General features: G+C 38.4%; 1 protein-coding gene across 4 annotated transcripts in view; it reads right to left on the bottom strand.

Moving 5' to 3' along the window:
- The window catches only part of RGS7 (regulator of G protein signaling 7), a 266,876-nt gene that overhangs the window by 236,203 nt on the left and 8,958 nt on the right, over positions 1–21,715 (bottom strand). For 2 of the 4 annotated variants that reach the window (XM_058835399.1, XM_058835398.1), the window contains exon 2: positions 941–1,052. The exons of 1 other annotated variant lie outside the window; for it this stretch is intronic. In XM_058835399.1, the coding sequence (XP_058691382.1) occupies positions 941–1,018 (78 nt within the window). In that variant the 5' untranslated portion in view covers positions 1,019–1,052. Of the gene's footprint in view, positions 1–940; positions 1,053–2,128; positions 2,271–21,715 lie in introns of those variants that run through there. One more of the 4 variants, XM_058835395.1, reaches the window with a different exon arrangement.

Raw genomic sequence — 21,715 nt, 5'->3', positions numbered from 1 at the left:
TACCACAGTTACAGTTTATACTTCAGTTCACCTCAAAGACTAAACTGAGTATATATCAGATGCTTTCTATTACAGTTAACTTGTAAGGCAAAAAGTCAATGCCTCTAACAAAGTAAAGTATTGATTTTTTTCTCCACCTGATAAAAGCAACCACAAACAAGTTAAGAAGCACTGTGTTCTAAGAATAAACAAGCAGTTGCATAATTACTTATTTCAGTTTGCAACAGCAAAATTATTTTTTCTCCATTATTATTAGAATTTATGTTGTTACTTTTTCATAAATGCAATTCAGGCTTTTTTAAAAAAGCATATAAGGGCATCTCAAAATCTCCAAGCATTTACTCTCACTTAAATTTAAGCATAATCACAAAATAAGCCTCACTATTAAAGTTCAATACCTGAAAATTTTGTGTATTGATGTTGTTAGAATAACTACACTAGAAATCTTCCCAGAGAAAAATTTTAAAGTGTATTTTTTGGGGGGGTTTTTGACTTTTTGTGACAACTGCAGATAAGTGAGATCTTTAATAAGTTTTTCCCCTCATATGAAATAATTTAATGGTTCCAACTTCTCTGCACTATACAGAAATACTGTATTGTACAGTTGATGTCTAGCTTTAATACATATTAATTCATTTTATGAATAAACTTTAAAAGTGAACACTTGACCTCAAAACATGGTCCAGTCTCTGGCACATCACCACCATCACAGATGATATGTATCAATACAGAAAGTGACTGAAATACATCAAGTATCTCAAATTGAAAAGCAGCTGCTTCTGAACAAGATGCAAAGTTGACACGTGCAGATTTTACCATTTCAAACAACAGATACATTCAAGAAACTGGGAGAGAAACAACAAAAATAATGGCTTCACTTGCCAGGCAAAAGAGTCCAGGACTTCACCTCCCACAGCTTCTGAAAAATACAAAGGCTTACCTTTCTGTACACCAGCATGTTTGGGGATTCATCAGCCACCCCATTGCTGCTTTGCCCATAATTATTTCCTTGTGCCATGTCCCTCAAAATTGATCCGCTTTTGGATGTTGCACTGTAAAAGGTAAAAGTGGTTTCAATAGGGCATCGCCTCAGCTCTCCTTGCTTCCCTGATGATTAATGAACCTGACTTTCTACCAACATGTTATCAAGATCAGTGTATGCTCATACTCCAACAGATATTTACATTGAAGCCAAGCTGCTAATTCACCGTTTACTGTCATTACTCTCTTTTGCCGGTAAATAATGGATGTGACGTGTTGATCTAATTTAAACGTTAATGAATTGCCAGTCGGAGCAGCTCCCTGACACACCACTAACCACCGCATCACAGACACCTCCTCACAAAGCGCTTCTTCCTCCTCTGCACGGGCTGCACCAAGGGACGCTCTGCACCTTCCAGGCCAGTTTAGGGGGCACTGACTGACTGATGTGAATTCAGCAATGCCCTCCACTCGCAGCTCGGGTCGTAGCAACTTTCACAACATTCAAACGCACAAAAAGCAAGCTAGACGCTTTGAACCTCCCTGTAATTCAACAGCACATCTGCGCTCGTACATACACCGGGGCAGGAGAGCAGATGACGAGGGAAAATGAAGAAACAAGCCAGAACACTGTTCCGGTTGCTTTCACCTACTTTCATCGCACTTTACCGCCAAACACCGGCTCCCTGCCAGCCCCGTCTCCTCCCCGCCCTCCCCCGGGTCACACGGGAGCTGCACTAAGCAAGAGCTCGGATCATGCCGTAGCTCCGGCTTTGCACGCAGGTGTAAGAATGCGCTCCATCTACAGACCACACCGGCGGATGCGGAGAGCCCGGAGAGCCGCCGAGCCCTACTCCAAGCACTAACCTCCCGAGCCCTCCCCAACCCCGAGACCCCTCTTTTCGGGCTTGGCTGCCCCCCGTCCGCCCGCGCTGCCCCCGCACCGCTCGCCGGGGCTGCGCGGCTCCGGTGCCAAAGGCCGGGCGGAGCGGCTCTCCGGCGGGCAGCCCGGCGCGGACCCCGCAGCTCCAGCACCGCGGACAGCGGCGGCGCCGCCCGGGGGCCCGGCGGGAGCGGGGCCTCGGCCCCGGCGCGGGAGGCGCGGGGCGGGGGCGCGGAGGGCTGCGGAGCCCGCCCGCTCGGTTACCTCCTGGGCCAAGGTCACTGCGCGCTGGCCGCGGCTCCTCGCCTGCTCCTGCTGCTCCTGGCGCGCCCCGCGCGGTGGGTGTCAGCCGGCAGCGGGCGGAGGGACGCGGCGATCGCTCATCACACACACGCACACACACGCACTGCGGGCGGAGGCGCTGCTGCCGCTGCCGCCGCCGAGGCTGCGGCTCTCCCGTGCTCTGCCGGAGCGGCGGCGGCTCAGCTCAGCTCCCTCCCCGCAATGGAGCGGCCGTCACGTGGGGGACGGGCACGTCAAAGGTGCTACCGCTGCCGCCGCTCCGCCACACAGCAGCAGCCTTCCTCCTCCTCCTCCTCCTCCTTCCTTCCTTCTCCTCCTCTTCCTCGGCGCTCTCGGCTCCCTCACCGAAAACAGCCGCCAAGAAACTGCAGCTGCCAGCAGATCTGGCAGCAGCCCCCGTAAATGAGATTAGGCATCACTGGAGGGCTGGGCAGGAAGAGAATGTGGGCTAATGGGATAGGGAGGGAAAGGGGGAGTTGTTGGGGAAACTGTGTCGCCTCCTTCATAATTCTTTAACGACAGCAACAGAGAATCTGCCTCTTCCTCTGTCTTATGCTGGACACCTCATGTATTTTCTTCAGTGAAAACTAAGGAGAGCCTGTGCTCTGTTGGCACTGCGGACTTTTCTGAGCAGTAGAACAGAGAACAGAGAGTGAATCTGTTTCAGGCAGACAGGAAGAAACCCTAAGGACACCTCAAGACACCCTCGGGACTGTTTTGCTATGTCCTAGGCAACTGCCTAATTTGTGAAGGCCTCGCAATGGTTACAATAAAAGAAAAAGATCAGATCTGTCAGTCTCACTTCCCCATCTCATGCAAAACAGAATACTTTTGCAATACCACTTTTGCAAAGGGGTTGAAATTCCCAGAACTCAACATCCACAAGAACACGGGATATTTAAGTGCTTAAGCATTGGTATATTTCCATTTAAAAACGTCTTTTCTGGCAACAGTAGCTCTTATTACAAGAGTGATCTTGCAAAAGAATCCTCTACTGCACACTGCACCTTGTGGAGTGTGTGCTGGTAAATCATGCAATTCAAGCAGAGAGGTTTCCATGCATTCTGGGTCACCTTCACCCTTACTTGTTCTACCTTTCTCACATCTCAGAGAGTCTCAAACCAACATGATCCTGCAACAAGTTTGTTATTATCATCTACTGCAACTACTTCTAACTACTCTTCCAAACTTTGCAGATGCCTTGAGATACTTTAACTTGAGACACTTCAACTCTGACTTTAACAGAGGATGTGGTAAGTTAGCTCAGGCAACGATAGGAAATCACAGCGGCCACAGCAAAATGAAGGAAAAAGGACAGAACTGATCTGGACTTCTTGGAGAGCTGAGGAAAGGAAGATGTAAGTTGGATAATGGTCCTAGAATGAACACCAGAGTAAAGAAAGATGTTCTTCATCAAAAATAGGAACATTTTTTGGAGACAGAAGTTGTAAAAGGTGAAACGATGCTGTAAAGACCATCAACTCTATTCAGTGAGATATATTGGCAGAAAAGGAGCTCTGTAGCACACAGACATTGTGTGTCTCAGCTTTGATAGAGGAGAATAATTTAGCATGTCACAAGGATAAAGACTGTGAAAACAAATGGTGTAGAAAAGAGAAGACTCCAGAGTTTTGAGGTGGAAGAGACCAAGGGAAAGAATTCAACAGCACAAGCATAATGTGAAGAAGTATCAATGTTGAAAGTAGTTGGCAGAGGAATTTATTAAACCAAATATTAAACAAAGAACTAAGATCCGTTTCCCACTAAAATTCATTCGACATACAATAGCATCTCGGTGAGGCTAATAAAGTCAGAATCAAAATATTAATCTTCCAAAAGATGCTCTGATTCAGCCCAGTCCACTGATGAGAAATGGGAACCAGAAATAAAGAACTCGGTCTATAATTTCCCTAGCTTTCATAAAGACATCTCAGATGAGCAGCACTGCAGTGTTCAGAGCTCAATGATTCGACTTTGTTAAGTCTGACAGGTGCACTAGAAGACAAGGGAAATGTCTCCCAAGGTCTGCTAAGAACACAAGTGACACCCTTTTGGTTGTATGGCATCAAAATAAACTCAAAATCTTATTTATCAGACTGGTGTTTAAATTGCTTTTTCAGAGTAAAAATGGGAACTGCACAAAATATAATTTGAGTAAAATTTTACCCTTAAAGAGGGATAAGAGGAAAATCCTCAAAAATATTGGTAAGATATATATTCTTTCCACTTGTTCTGCCAGCCATTTAACATAATCATTGTATTAAAGGGCATAAAAATCAAACATTAGCAAGTTTCCAATGAGATCAAGTATTTGCTTTCCTACCCTGCCTCATTTTGTTGTAAGGGACAAAAAACCCCACATAAAATGAAACTGTTTTGTACTACAATTGGACTATCTACATAAAGTTACTTAAAAGCTGATTTCAAACTACCTACTTTCTATAAGGTATTCTGAAAATAGATTTTGGTAGCAGTTATGTGTCTTTAGAAAGCTCCACAACAAAGCTGACTAATTTAGGCAGCAGCATTTTCCAAGCTTTTATTTTCTGAGAATTTCCTTAAAATTAAAAGCAGAAGAATCCCCAACTGAGTTAGATTTTGGCTATGCAGCCTCCAGCCTTGCCTTTGCTTTAACTTTGTTTTAACTATTCTAATTATTTTACAAGTAAAATACAATATTCTATACTAATAGGCAAGGTTTATGTATTTTTTTTCAAAAATAATCAAATGTTAATAACATAAATGCAGTTCTAAAGCAGAGCAATTACTTGGGCACACAGAAGTTAATGGATATTTCTCGAATAACACCAAAAGGAACTGTATTCCACATAATTTTAAAATCTTGTCCTCAGAGCCAGAGGAATACCTTAAATAGCTCAATGATGTATGTCACAACTACAGACCTGCTACACTGAGGCACATCAAAATTTTTTCACCAGCATGTCCACTGTCTAAATGAAGTATAATTCTAAACCCTAATGGGGTTAGACAGAAGAGAAGACCAGAAACAACCCAACAGAATTTCATTTTTACCATCACTTTGTGGTGAGACACCCTTGGCTGGACTACTTCCATAAATGCAAATAAAAAGAAAATAATTTATTTCAAAAAATATGTAACAGGATAGTCTCATTTTATGGTACGTGGTGTGTTTGTTCAATAGCCTACAAAAGACTTTAATTTATAAATTACTTACACATCTTTCCCATGTTGAAAGTCATCACTTATCTCATATACAACCAGCATTAGCTTCCCCAGAAAGCATGGTCTGCCAGAAGAGGAATGGCCTTTTCAAAATGCAAGGCAAAACTACTCATTAATAAAACAAAGATGATGGGGAGAGGCTGCCAAGGGGCAGCTTTATCTAACAAGGCAATAAAGTACACATGGGTGAGCAAGGTGGTGACTACATATCTGTGTTCAGCTTTCCCTGTCAGTACAACTCAAGTATTCCAATAACATCACATACACGTGGCATTTTTAAGTAAAAATATTATGTCAGGATGTGTGCAACAATCTATCTGGATATTATGAGAAATTCTGCTGGCCAATGCTGTAGCATTATGTCAGTACACCACCTATATCCATCAATTTGTCTTGTCTTATGCCTGGACTAAATGTTCCTTGGAGTGAAGACATGTTGTGCAAGCTCTTAGCACAGCATGATCTTGTTCTATGACCAAGTTTTTTAAAGCTTTAGAGCATTATAAACAACCACGTTCAATTTTACTAAAATAATGTAAACATTCTAACTAGGCTCTAAACACTGACGTGAGTTAATGCTGTGTTACCCTAAAGTATAAGGCACAGATTTTTTTTCACTCACTGGTTAAGCACAATCTGTCTACTTTAACTGAATTCATATATTTATGACCCTACCAAATCACAAGTGTTTCACTGCCAGGCTCTGAACAGGTACCTAGTTATTCTGGGCCCAGTCTTTGGCCTTTTTGATGAGATCTGAACACCTGCTCCTTCAGGAGTTAATTGCAATCAATCTGTTTAATGTGGGTCTCCAAATGTCATCGTGATGATTACAGGTTACAATATATATTTTCTAGAACTGAACCCAGGAGTGACTTAGAAACTTCACCACTTTGTTCATGGCACTTTTTTATGCTCCAGGAATTTGGCTTGTCACTCAACTTACAACCCTATTGAAACATTAATTACCTTTGTCAATTTATGATGCTGATAATCAAAGCTATTTGTATTCTGTCAAATACAAGGGAAGTAGTTAAAAAACAACAAAAGATATTTTGAGAACATAAAAGATGGAGGTAATTAAAAAGAAATCTGGATTTTAAAAAAAGAATTCTGATCTGATAGGAAAAAAAATTAGCCATGGAAAGATATAATTTCACAGGAATGAAAAATCATTAGAAATAAGGAAAGTCCGTATTTCCATATTTTTTTAAGAGATAGATAGATAGATAGATAGATAGATAGATAGATAGATAGATAGATAGATAGATAGATAGATAGATAGATAGATAGACATCCCCACAGAGAACACGGTAGAATTTGAATATATTTGAAACCTTAATGAAACAAATTTTATCCTTTACTGTTATTGCAACAGAAAATCCATAGTTACATAGAATGTTTTATCAATATAGTGGGGCATCAAAGCTATCCATGGAAATTCAACAGGTTCTCCAGACAAAGCAGAACAACCTCAAGCAGCTCCACTGCAGTCCTGACAATTTATCCAGTTCTAACTTTACCCAGAAGAGGGCAGGCTTTCTCAGGCAAAGAGAGCGAGGCTCCGATAGCTGACACACTACTAGGATTTATTTTTTCCACCTAAAAGAGTTACCACAACTGGCTATACGTTATTACGTATTACCATAATTTCATCAAACAGTGAGAGTGTTTATAGAAATGAAACCTCACACCACGTTTCTTTAAAACTGCCTGGAAGACACGTGATTAATAAGCCCTGATCTTACAATAAGTTACAAGCTGGAGAAATCAATCAAGCATGAAGGGATAGAAATCTGCGGGGAAAAAAAAATAATAAAAAAAAGGAGTCTCAGTCAAATTTGGATCTCATCATAATAACAGCCTTGACTCAAGCATGGTTCTTAATCCTGATTTCCCAACTTCCAAAATAGCTCTTGGGGATGTTTTCCATTTTGTGTAAAAAAATTATTATTGAGAGAGAACAAACCCTGAGTTCACAAAACAGGACATTTTGTTTCTGCTTCAGATAAAATAATTAAAATAAGGGTGTGTTGCTCCCAGCATGTCTTATCACTTGGTATTTAGAACGTTTTCCCAAGAGGCAAAGATGAACAGTTTGTAGGTTAATATCTGCATCTTCAGATGGCACATACTTCACATAGGAGTGTCCAATTATTGAGCAACTTCATACAAAGGAAGGAAAGAAAACACAGTGATGGTGGTTTTGTAAATATAGCTACAATGCTTTTAGCCCGCGCTGTTTGCTTAAGTCAATCTGACAGTAGGCTCAGGTTAAAAATAATACCCATAGTATTTTTATTTGTGACTAAACCAACAAAAAAATGCCAACAAACTGAGGAACAGGCTCTTCCCCTTCATTCCTCAATAAAATCTCTCATGCAGGCCTGATTCATAGGACAGTACTTGCTCAGATCAAAATAGAATAAGCCACCTATTAAGGATTAGTTAGAAAGACATTGATTTAGAATATTTTGGCATGAAAGGACCAGAGAAAGGAGGACTCAGAAGCCCTATAAAGGGAGGGAGGAAAGAGCACCATGTATGAGAATGCCATGGTTACAGACCAGAACAGATTAATTGTCAAAAGACCTCCTAACAGAATTAACAGGAAACACTGAGAACTAGCTGAAGGAATAATTTGTGTGGCAAAGAACCAAGCTGATAAATAAGAATAATGCAGCAAAAGAAAGAAAGGAGAAAACAAAATCCAGAAACCCTCACACTGGTCACAGTTAGCAGAGGGTAGTTCTTGCAAGCTGTTGAAGTAGTTTTGGGGGTAGATATCTTGAAGGTGTTCATAAGGGGAGATGAGGGAGCAACTGAGAAATTTTGAAAAGTAAAAGTTGCCCCTTATTGTATCTCATCTCATCCTCTACACATAGAGACAGAATTTCTAGAAACTCCTATTAAATAGGTAAATGCCAAACATACAGAATAATGGCTGACTTCTGCAGGTTTTTGTCAGTTCTGACAGGTGTTTTCTCTTACTGAGAAACAATTTTTCTACAACATACTTTTTTAGACTGCAAGAAAAGCTTACACATACCACAAAAATAATAAAAACAGTGGCAGCTATCAAGTCAGGAAATAGCTTCAAATGTTAGCAGCATGCCATCACTGGTAGCCTGCAAGTACCAAACTTGCCTATGCAAGCTACTACTGAAATTGCCCACTTTGCTCATTCCCTCCAGCAATCAGAGCTGATGTGACTTAATCTCATTAATTCACTGAGCTGAATGCACTGGAGAAAAAGAGAGCTCAGCAGTTTAACAGGCTTCGTTCATCATTTTTCTTTCCTTCCCCTACCTTTCAGTTTGAAGTTCCGTCTATCATTCATGAATTCCCTGCCTCATATCCACAGACAATAGAATATAACAGCTTTCTTCCCCCAATGTTGCCTTGTTTTTCTAAAGGTTTAAATCAGCCAAAATCAATTTGCTGACTGTGCATCACAAACTGAACCAATCTACATCCATTTAAATCCAAGTACACACAATAAATATAGTCATTCTCTCACAGGAAATGAATGGAGTTTTCATTCTTTTAAACTCTACATAGCATTCAGGCTAAAAGAAGAGCTTTATTTTTTAAACCATATTCTCCAGAAACACAAAGGACTAAAAATTACAAAAAGGAAATAAGCAGGTGTGTAGGATAGCCAAACAGTCCCATTAAAAAAAAAAAATTAAAAATTTTAAAAAAATTAAAAAAAAAAAAAAAGAAGTAGTAGAACCACAAAATAGGGATGTGGGTTTGTGGGTTTGCTGGGGTTTTTTCAAACCACAGTATAAACCCAAGTCCTCCCCAGAATCCACTCCTTACCACAAAGATTGTTTTCCTTCAGCCTACAAGATTATAACAAACATTCAACTTCTACCCATTTTCTTCAATATTAAAGGAAACCTCCTTAAATTCCGGAGTATAGATGTATAGTTCCAAACAGTTGGCTGGGAAAACAAATTATATTTACTTTTAGAAAAGCACCAAACTCTTGGCTGTATTATCTAAAATCATAACAACCTATTTATTACTGAAAAACAGTATATCTAAATTAGATATATATTTAGTAGTTCAAAGTAGTCAGTCAGAATAGCTTAGATAGCCAAGAAAAGTCTCACAAAAACTCTGTGTCATAATACTTGCCTCAGCTTTCAATATTTGAGAGTCAGTGAGTAAAAAATGCATTTTTACTAAACTATAATATAATATAATGCCACTTCCTTGCAAGCAAGGAAATCAAAGTAGCCCTTGACCTTATAGCCTGAAATACACAGGCAGTGAGGAAAAACAACAAGGAAATTAAAAGATGTCAGACATGTAGGAAAAGAAATCTTATTCTGTGTACTCTCTTTCCAAAATGTCTGAATTTCACTGCTGTGCACAGTATCCCTCTCTAGTTAAAAAACTGCTTAACACAAGGATACATGCATTCAGTTTTGCCACTAGGTTTTACTTCAAGAAGCAGACACTGAAGTCTGATGAGGTATGTGACAGATAAAATGCTTAGCATGAAAGAATTACTTTCCCCCCCAACACAGCAATGGTTTAAACTTTATTTTTTGCAGGAGAAGAGAGACAGACAGGAGCGTGAAAATAATCTGGTACTAAAGAAAGCAGAGCTTCACTGTGCTAGATTTGGAACTGAAATTTTGTGCAAGGCCTATCAGCTGTCCAGCATGATATTGTTACAGTATAAAGGCTTGTCTTGTATACGAGGAAACAAAGATATTTAGGCATGGATTGATATTTAGACTATGGATAACAGAAGAGAGAGAGAGAGAGAGAGAGAGAGAGAGAGAGAGAGAGAGAGAGAGAGAGGAAGAAAGAGAGAGAGAGAGAGGAAGAAAGAGAGAGAGAGAGAGAGAGAGAGAGAGAGAGAGAGAGAGAGAGGAAAATTAATAAAGAGGTCATAACATTGAATGCATGAAGGTAGCATTAATACATCCAGACTGAAAAATGATCCACAGTGGGGAAGGACAGTACTACTTATTTAATAAGGAAGCAGAGTGAAATCAGATTTCACTATCTCAATGACTGTATGCCAAATGAAACTTATGCAGCTTCTGGTGGTAAAGTAAGAGAATGGACTAAGATGAAAGAGAGGAAATAATGAAGACAATTCAGAAAGCAAGCATTGATCCCACTTTCTCTGAAAACTGGTTAGATTTTCAGGATAAATTAATGAAATAAAAATTAAAACTAAATCCAAGAATACTGAAAAAAAAAATAACACTATAGAAACGAAGAATGCACCTGGCTATTCACCTCAACAAAGAAAAGAAAATGAAGATAAAGACTCAGGGAGTTATAGGAAACCAAAATACTTGGAGATTGGACAAAAAAGAAAACAAAGAGCAATATAGGTACAGAGCAGATGAATCCACTGTTACTGGACAAAGACAACCAATCTTTGAATTGATAACTCATCATTTGATCAGTTATCAATCAATTGATCAATTGATAATTGATCTATTTCCTGACTGCAAATAGGAAGGGAACAAGTTCTGAGCAACATTCTGATGGGGAAGAGCATGGCTTTTTATCTAGGAATAAGTTTAGCTAGCAAGGAACAAAACTGGCTGCAAAATATGAAAAGCTAATTTACTAGTCTAAGCCAAAAGAGATTTCAGGGAGTTCTCTAAAGGCAGAAAAGCCACAATAGGGTGGCTAAAACCCTAAGTATATGGCTTTCATGTGTCAGAGGGAACTGAAATTTACAGACACAAACTCTAAGCACTGTTCATAGTTCTTTCACACTCCCTCTCTTATACAGCATCTTGTCACCTGACAGTGCTACAGGACGGTAATGCAAAGGTTCTACCCTGTGAATTTGACCTCACAATACTATTTGTTCTACATTCATCAGTCTGGATATGTAGTGTCTGTAATAGATGTCATTTTATGTCATTATAATGCACTTATGTCTAGCATAAAATCATCACAGAAAATGGTTTCATATTTGATAGCGGAAGAATAAACAGAAGTGAAATCTGGCATCAGCTCAGTTCACCTCAGACCAAAAGCTCACCAAGCAAAAAGCAGCAACCACGATATTTCCTCTGGCGTACCGTAGACATTCTGGGGGCCAAAGATTAGGTCCACAGACTCAGCCACAGCTCTTCCCAGTTGAGTTCATGTTTCCTTTCTGAGTAGTTTTGAGATTATTCCTATGGCCATATTCCCATTTCAGTTCTCATCATTGGAAATATTTTTCATTCTCCTAAAACATCAAAATTTGCAAACATGTAAGAGGAAGGACCTTGAAATACGGAACCAACCCTACAATTTGGACAGATAATACCTTGCAAAGCAACAATCACTTTCAACAATCACTTTGACAGCAAGTTTCATCAGACATGAAACTCACATCCAGGAAGCAAACAGAAGATATAAAAATGTAAGTACACACACCAACCTAACCACATTTTTTAGCCAACCAAATAACATTTTGGTCTGGAGAAGCATGTTCCAGTATACTGTTACTGATGTTCTAAATATTGTAACAGTGCTTTGCCAGTCACAACAGAGCTATTGATTGTCCTTCCCAACCTCATTCCCAAGGCTACATAATATCCCAATAATTTGTACGCAGGCATCTATGACAATGGAAAGTCAGTATTTTTTAATTAGAGTAGGAAGAGAATAAAGTCATGAACTCAAATGATGATTAACAGTAACATGAAAATGTTTCAATTCTAAATATCACCAGGTAATAATGGCACCATCAAAGGGTACACGTGCTGCATCCAATTCCATCCTCTTCACTCTGGCCTCTCTCAATTTTACTACCTAGCAGTTGAGCAATGGTACCTGGGTAACCTCTCCATGCCAGCAATTCAGAGGGAAATGAACAGGACAGAAGTCACACTTCCTCCTCCTCCTACAGAGTGCTGATTCTTGACTCCTGCAGTCTGCAGAAAAGCAAGGAATTGCTACTCTACAGTTACTAGGGCAATGGATGCAAAGAGGAGAGTGATTTGAAGCAATGACTGCATGTCTAAGCAGCCAAACTTACACTGCAGTTTTCATTCTGGGACAAAAATCCCCTAAGAGTAACTCCTACAACTCCAGAGAAATGAGATGCTTTATTCAGCTTTTGCTACCAACTGTAACAGAGGCATCCTCACCTCACAGGCCCTTCCTTCCTCCTCAAATCACTATTGAAAAAAAAAAAAAGAAAATGCTATCATAGTTTTTACTGATACCAAATATTCATTGCTTCATCCATGGGCACAAGGAGGTGAGGAGTTTTGCTTTTTCAACATACTAAATTTTCTGCAATATCTCAAGATCCTTCTTTGCCCTGATCTCTTGACAAAAAATACATTATTCTCACAGTGGAAGCCAAGTAGCTCTAAAACCTGTTAAAAGCAGCCTAGCAGAAATCATCTCTAGGAAACAAAAAAAGCATCAAAATTAAGAGGCAAGAAATCAGGTTTGACCTTCAAAAGTTCTAATCGGTCATTAAAAAGGTTGTATCTCTTCCTTTAAAAATAAGTAATCACTTAAACAAATGCAACACTGATGTCTGAGCTAAATAAGGCACCCCTACCAACAAAGAAACTTGTCCATATGGTAAAGTTCAACTGGCTCCATTTAACATTGATAAAATATTTTTGAAGATTTTCTTGGAACAGTATCTAAAATATTACAATTAAATGTGTGAAGCAGCAAAAAAGGGAATTGAAAAATGAGTTTTCTAGGGCATCAAAAGTGGGACACAATGCATGATTAATTTTTTTTCAGATCTTTAACTTTTCAAAAATATGTTTAATTAAAAGAAACATATTTTCATTACTCATGCAGTTTAACATTGCTCAGGTCACCAAATGCTTTGTGATTTATAATAATTAACAGTTTTAACTTACACTGAAAATTAAATTAGATGACTTGGAAAAAAAATCAAGAATCTTCACCTCTCATTTTGTAAGCAAACATTATTTACTGTATCCACCTTTAGGTACCAATTTATATTGCTCTTACTACCTATACCAGTGGGATGTAATACAAAGGTTTGGGTCCAGGGTCTTGTTTGGCTGCCTTTTGTTGTAAACAAAAAATTTCACTTTCTGCAAATTGCCAGATACTATGATAAAAATACCTCTTTCAGGAAGGCAAAATGGGAAAGAATTCCTTTCTATTTGCTCTGCTTTACAGCAATTAAGTTATATCCAGGACAAGCAGATAAACTGTATAATCTTCCCAAATTATTTCTCAAAGAGATGGGAAAAAAATTGAAAGTGTGATTATCAGAGAAACGTCTCCATTACAGACCATTGGAGGGCTCTAACCCCCAGTTATGCTGCTGGCAGCACAAACCAGTTATGGGTTGCTGAGAAACTACCTTCTTCCTTTCCCGTGTTGTTTCCCTAGTTAAGAATACACTGACTTCACAAAGCGAGTGCTAACTGACCTGAAAAGCTCATTTCTTGTGTAGGGAACTCGAAGTCCAACTTGCTCATTGGGGCCTGAATTTCACCCTTCAGCTACACTGCTGAGATTGAGTGGTTGCTGCTGAGAGAGCAGACATACCCTTTTTCTTCCTCTGTCCAGTTTTTTATTTTTTACTTGAAATTTTTTTATTATTTTTTTAATATAATTTTTAATACTTTCTGTATTGGCTTTCTGACTTTCCAGGCTACCAATGCAGGCAGGAGCTCAGGAGTACTCAGAGTATGTGCACAGGGCTCCAAGCAAGGCACACATTCCCAAAGTGCAGAAAAATCCAGAAGTGTTTCTCAGGACAGCCACAGCTTCCCAATTTGAACAACAGGACCCCCATAGGTGAGGACAGGCCTAGCAATTCCACAGCTTTCAAAATCCCATTTCATGGCAATTACCTGAGAAACCACAGCTCCCTGAGGTAGAGTAAGGAAAGGAGCTTTGGTCTCCAGACCCTGTGGAAACCCACCTGAGAAGGCTCCTTTGAAACCTCATTCCAGCAGCATCCTAAGGACCCAGTGAGCTTGCTTCTGACACATAACACAACAGAGACACTTAATATGAATACAAGAGACATCTATGGGACAGAAAAGTGCAATTGCACCAGATCACAAATGGGAGCAGGTCATTTAAAACGTGTTACTTCGGCAAACAGCACTAAGACAGCCACCCTGTCACAGGGAGCAAAATAAAACTGAGAAATTTGCAGGTACGAAGCAAGCAGATGAACAATAAGAGACAAAATTAGGGCCATGAATTTAAAGGCAAGAGACAATAGTACAAAACCTTTCTGACCCATAGTAAGTCAAGTACAGTGATATAAGAAACAGAATAAAAGAACATAAAAAGGATTTTATCATCAAAGAGAGAGGTGGGAACACAGTAAGAGAAAGAAAAAACATTTTTAGCATGCAGACAGGCACTTCTCCCTAAAGACATTCACCTTTCAAAAAAGCTATGTGTGGTATACCTAGGATCATAGCAGTATGTTTCGCTTGAGGGAAAGAGACTAGAAATAATGGCTTGTAAAAGACCCAAAATACAGGAAAACCTGTGCAATTTCAAGCAGAAGATGGATTATTTTGGAAGGAAAAAATTGCATTTGCTTTGTATTTTGAGACACTAAGCATGTAAGGCAAGGACTTTCATACATTCCACAAATTATGTAGACCTGGATTTTCTGTAGGCTTTTAGGAAAATACTGTTTCTACTGGAAAATAACATTAGTTTTCCAAAAATCAGTGTTCAATACAAACCCTATCTTAGGATTTGTGAGCCCTGTTTCAATATAAGGAGAGTGTTTAGGGAAAGGATGCTTGGTATTTTAATCTAACAAATACCTTCATCGTTTAATTCTGGATTTAAGTAAGATTGAAAGGCAGATCCTGATATTTTGACTAAATTCAAGTCTACTTTGTGGGGAAAACTAGGCTAAGGAATCAGCTACTTCCTGTTACTTCTGAACAATGATCAGTACTTGACTCTCAGTGCTAAGCAAAGGTGATTTTATACATACAGCTGTTTTTCAAGTTGTTTCAGCAACTTCAGGCAAGATTTCCCGAATTTCCAGAGGTTTCTGGGTTCAAAACCTACAGACAGCACTCCATTCTCTACTTGCAGATGGTTTACCTTTTATGTATAAAACAAAAATTAAATTCTAGATTTATTTTTAAAAATACAGACATTATTGTTCTTGGAGAACTCATTTTAGCCACATTTGTTATCTACAATAATTGCATACTGCTACAGACTCAAGTTAACAGCCATCTCCTCCAAGATACTTCTGTTTCTCCCACTACTTCAATTACTGAAAATAATTCCAATTCTTTACATAATTGCTTCCTTTAAGACCTCTGTCCTATCACCAAGTCCTTGTCTTACTTGGCCATAGAACTGAATTTCTATAGGAAATGAAATAGGCTACTCTCCATTCCCTTCCTTTTGGGAGGTGTAGCATTACAGTTTGCATCCATATGGCTAATCTGTACTCCCTCAAAACAAAGGGGGTTTCTTCCTTATTACAAATGGTCACTACTCCATGATATCCATCACAAGGTATTCTCAGAAAAAAAAAAAAAAAAGCAATTGCCTTTGGTGAAAATTGCACCAGGAAATTCACTGAATACGGAATCAAGGGGCAGTGCTGAAACACAATCCCTAGCCCTTCTAAGTTTCCTAAGAGAGACAGTCTTAAGGCCCAAACTGGTTCTTTCTTCCCTCACCCATCCATATTCCAGTTAGTGCACAAGAAGAAATACTATTGCATCATATGGACTGCCAAACAACTGGCTGGTAGAGTTATAATCAAGGTCTTTTTAAAAAGACTGCACACTCAAATTTTTCTGATAGTGATATCATATTTGTAATGGTACAGTGCAAAAGTAATGAAGTTAGGGTAACAGCTTCTTTATTCATCACAGTTACTGTAAGTATTAGAATTATCTTCAGACTATCACATTAAAGATGCACTAAAGATGTGTGACTCCTTCCCACTCCTTCAAAAAAGATGGGAGGGGAGGGAGGGAGAAAGAAACTGAACTAGTACAGCTTGTGAAAATAACACATCTAATACTGAAAAAAATCACAAAGGCAAGGGCTACACCCTTAAAATAACCTTTTCAGTTTAATACAGATATTCTTCCTCATTTCCAAATTTAAGCAGGTATCCCTCCTACCGATTTTATGACAAATGCTGTCATGTTGAGCAGTCCTTGGCTCTCTAGAAATGTACATGCTCACTGTCTTCTAAAAATAGTTCTTGGTTGTTCTTGCTGCAAGAATTATTTGTTTCAGACTGTAATTTCTCCTTCCCATTAACCAAGGCTCAGTTCTGTTTTGGATGAATTTTAATGTGTGAGCAAACCTCCTGACTTATACAGTATGATGTAATTGTGCTGACACGATTCACTTGCTAAGCTAAAATATGCAATGAATAAGAATGAATAAGCAAGTATATACAAAAAGCTGGCCATATCATCAAGTCATCCATTAAAGCTGTCTAGCACTTCTCTTAAAAGTGTTGAAATTGCTTAGAAATCTACCAAAAACTGCTGGACTAAATTTATGCCCACAAAAGGTGTTGGTCATAGCCTGAATTTTCCTGAAGAGTTCAAGAAGATGGTGAAGGCTGCAGTGATTGGGCATTTCCTTGTCCTTGCTGTTTTGGACTGTTATCAACCAAGATGGTGGTTAGAGATCCTACATTTTCAACCACTATTCTTTAGGGAGGATTAAATTGTGTATTTCATATTAAGGTTCTACAAGAAAAAGAGAGGAATAGATTTGGATGAAGAGCAAAGAAGAATTTTTCTCCTGGAAAGGCCACCTCAAAAACTCAAGGAGAAAGCAATACTGGTTCTACCAAAAGGACATGAACTGAGAATATGAGGCAGTAGATACTGGAACACGGAAAGAAGTGAGAGCTGGTGTGTAGGCAGAGAGACAGATTGTACAGGAATCTGAAGGAGGACAGATACTGCTTTACACTGCTGAGTAATCCTGGAGTCATTTGTCCACAAAGGTAACTTTCTCAGCTGTACAATCAATTTAGGCATATGGACAAATTATGAGAAGTCTAAGAACAAGGAAGATTGAGGGGTGATTTTTATGTGCTTGGAATTTCTGGACTGAAGAACCAAACTCATCAACCTGTTGCTGATTCCCACTCCTCTTCTAGGGTATTTAGGTGAAAGATAATATCTCACGTTTCCCAGCAAGCTCTCAGCTCACAAGCTGAAGAGGACAGGAAATGAAAAAAAAATGTAATCTAAGAAAATAAACAGAACTATTTACCTGAAGAAGAAATACTTCCTCAAAACAAAAGGTAAAGTCTAAAGACTGTCTTTCCTCTTTGAACAGGAAGAGCTGCTGTTTTATATAACACATATCACTGAAGCAGAAATTTAAGACTTAAAAAAGTCTTAGAGCTACTTATATGGACAATCAAATCATATCAGATAGACATTGCTGTGAATTAGTAACAAATTATTTACTAATTAGCATTTCATCTCTTCTATATATATTCAGAATTGGCCACATGGAAAAAAATACTGATTGGGACTATGGGAGAAAAATTATGGGGTTTTATGTGTGGATTGGCAGTCTGAACTAGAATAGCATAAACTTTATTACTACACAAACCAACGCTTTTTCCTCCTTAAGTACAACCTTTAAGTGCAGGCCCTTCAGATGGCAAAAATTTGTAACAGAATGTAATAGTATATTAACCCTGTGTTAATATCTATTTTTCCCCCCTTTTAAATCTTCATTTTTACTTATTATAAAGGAGTAAATTTAGCTGATTACATTATCTCATATTTTCACACCTAATGTTTACTGTAAGAATATATGAAAGACACAAAGAAGCAAAGTATTTTTCTTGTCTATCTTCCTCTGTAAATCCTTTTGGCAGACTCACCTGCTGCAGGTCTCTGGGGGTATCTACTTCTTTCCATTCATCACAGAGGAAAGGTAGAGAGCTAGCATAGGCTGGACACTGAACTTTCAGACTGCAAAGACTCTGTAACATAACCTGAGGTTACTTCATTTCAGTTCCATATATACAAGAGTTTCTAACACCTTCCTAAAGCAAAAAACATACTGAAAGTCACTCAGTTCTTAAATCCTCCTAATGTCAACTAGTACCACTCTGCACTGTTGACTTGAATACCACTGCAGAACATACACACACACAAAAACTTGATACACTGCATTTTCTCATTCAAAGAAAATAATAGGAGAATTACCGGTGATTGTGTTTTGTGATAATGAACCAAAGTCTGGGTTTAGTGTTTCTTCACTCATACATATTCAAACTTTTAAACATAGGTTGAAAGAATGAAGGCTTAAGTTTACATGGGAATAGACTTAGGTAGTTAATGAAATTCAATACTTCATAAGAATCTTTGTTATGAATTAATTTCTAAAAGGTAGTAAGTCAAGCCTGTAATGCCTTAGAGTTAACCCTTCCATATTCCCTTCCCTATTGCTATTAATCTTTAATTCAGTACACCTAAAAAAAGATTCATCTAGACGCTTGGGGAACAGAAGCTGGAGACAGTATTCAGTGACACTCAAATCAAACTGACTGTCACGTGGAGTGGTTAATGCCAAGCCAAAGTCTTTTCATGAGAACTTGAAAAAAAAAACCAAAAACAAAGTAGGACTTCTAATTTTACTAATTTTTTTCATCTTCTCTCCAGTTATTTTCTTTGAAACAATGCAAACTAGCAACTGTCTGCCAAGTTTAATTGGACTACCTTCAATTTTACGAGCCTCTGCATTTAAGCAAAAAGCAATACGGAAAAAATGAGTAATTCTTGTCATAATTGTTCATTGGACTGCCAGAGACTTACAGCAGCTACATCACCTTTCTGGGTATCACCATATGCTGATATGCAATAAAAGATAAAATATGATGTACCTAGGGTAAATTTTAAAGATATATATATATCAATGCAATCAGAACTCATTGGGAAGACTGATAATCAAGAGCCTTGAACTGTTGCACACTTGTGTTTCCTAGACATTAACGTTTTTTCTCCTTCCCTCATGTACAGCAATATATTTGCTTTTAGAAAACAAGGAACTCTTCAGAGCACCATTATTGGCTGTACTTTCATCGTACAATAGGAGCATGCTCCACTGTATAAGTAAATATTATCTCAAAGTAAACACCTCACACAAATGTACTGACTCTGACTTCTACTTTACTATTTGTTCCAAGCATGCAGGCCCGTTTGCTGCCACCTCTACAAGGATTATGCTGCAATCAAAGCCAGATATCACTTTCCACCCCTAACCTGCCAGTAAACTTCTTCACATCCAAAAAATCAAATGTGGACAAGAATGCTACAGAAAGCAAACCTATCACATGAATATCTCATGTTTGACTTAGTTCATATTTGGCTTAATTTTTATTTATTTCAAGAAACAGAATGTGTTTCTGTTCTGAACTTAATTTCCCATTTTATAGGAAATGGCTTATTCTGCCACCTTCTCCACTGTTTTTTAGTAACCCCAAAAGCAGCATCCTGAAGACCAAGCAAGAAGACACATAACGATCTGCTCCTGAGGCTATTACAGATGCTACTGGAAGCACATTCCCACTTCCATACATAGTGTGATGGTTTTTCTTAAATAACCTGACAAATCCATATGGTATCTGATCCTCTTGATACCACTGTCACTAGAATGAAACATGCACCTGGAAAATACTTGACTTCACCAGCACCACCACCTGCAGGAAGCTTTTCTTAGTAGTTGTGTTTCTTATCTACCTCTCTCATCAGAATAATGGTGTCTACAGCAAGGGCAGATATCCCAGGCCTACAAAAGGCAGGAAGGAAATGAACCTGTACCATTACAGTTAGACCTGGCCTTAAGTGTCTTTTCCAACTAAATGTTCTGTGATTACACCATCTCTGCCATGTCAACTGTGAGTCTTCTGAGCAGAGTAGAAGCATGCTGAAAGCACTCTAGGTTCCTGTTTACCCACTGGCTTCCCAACTCCCAGACTGATGGCAATATCTGAAGTTTTTTGAATATCTCCACAGAAGTCAAAGTTTTGGTGACATGGTTTTGTTCAAGCCACAGAAAATGCAGGAAAGATTACAACACAAGTAGGTTTTTCCTGGTCTGAAGACTATCCAAGAAAATTTGCTTTGTTTTCTCCCCTCTCCAAATAGAGTGTCAGAAAATTTATTTTCTTTTAAAAACAGACCTCCAAAATTGGAGAGTCATGGCAAGAGACTCTAAAGATCCACAAAATGAAATTGTCAAATTACTCTGGTAATAAAACGTTTTATACCATTTGTTTCATTAGTGTTCATTTGTAAGTTTTTAGGGTTGGAGAAACAGCACAGAGCATGTGTTAATATTTGCCTAAAAATTAAAACAAACAACCTAGGTTAGAATTACCTATTAGAACTTTCCCCACTTTATGTGAGAACTTTCTTAGTTTTATTTTTAAATCCATTCAAACAAAAATGTGTGATGCCCCTTTGATTACTATGGTCACATAAAAAGCCACAACCATGACAAATCTGTGAGGTGCAAGGAAAAACATGCAACATTTTAGACTTAGGCTCAGAGATAAAATCCCATTATGAACTTCCTTAGTTTTTAAGAATTCTCCACGGAATCAGGTGGATATGTTCATTTATTTCAAATGGAAAATATACACCAAGTTTGGCACTAGGACATCAAAGAATATGGGAAACTCAAATCTCAACATATTATCTCTTTCTGCTCGAGATACTCTGACTTCATTGAAGTCTGAACTCTGAAATTCAGAGGAAACTCAAAAGGCACACTGAATAAATGAATCTTTCTGGTGCTGATGGTGCTAAGGGAGTGATGTAGCAATATTCCCTTGTGCAAGTTCTGTTCCATTCTTTCCTATATAATTCTATAAATAGCCTGACTCTTAGAAAGAAAAACTGTGTTTATATATCAACTCAATCAAAACAATACAGAACAAAACAAAAAAAATATTTTCTAGTCATTTTGTACAAAGAACTGTTCCATCTTTTAAAAATTCTAATGATTTTAATAAGAATTAAAACCTGACGGAGGAGTCTCCTGAAGAAGCCCACAGGTTCACTAATGCAAAAGTTTAATTTTTCAACTGTCTGTGGATAATCCTAGCTAAAAATTACTACAGCAGGATTTTTACTGGAAGGAGAAAATGTATCTTTTCATCTAATTTTCAAGAATAACACAGTTATCCCAGAAAGTAAGATTTATTGCAAGTAATTTATGCATTCTGTAGAAGCATGACATACAGTTCAACATAAGTTTATTTTGCATGATTTCAGTCTTGATTGTTCAAGGAACTCCGAGAATTTTTATCACCCTAAAATAGCATGGCTTCTTGGTAAGTATCAAGTTCTGACTAAT

Source organism: Poecile atricapillus, chromosome 3, assembly GCF_030490865.1.
Source record: "Poecile atricapillus isolate bPoeAtr1 chromosome 3, bPoeAtr1.hap1, whole genome shotgun sequence".
NCBI classification, from domain to species: domain Eukaryota; kingdom Metazoa; phylum Chordata; class Aves; order Passeriformes; family Paridae; genus Poecile; species Poecile atricapillus.
Note: the sequence above shows the minus strand (reverse complement) of the source record. Positions and strands in the feature narration are given on the sequence as shown.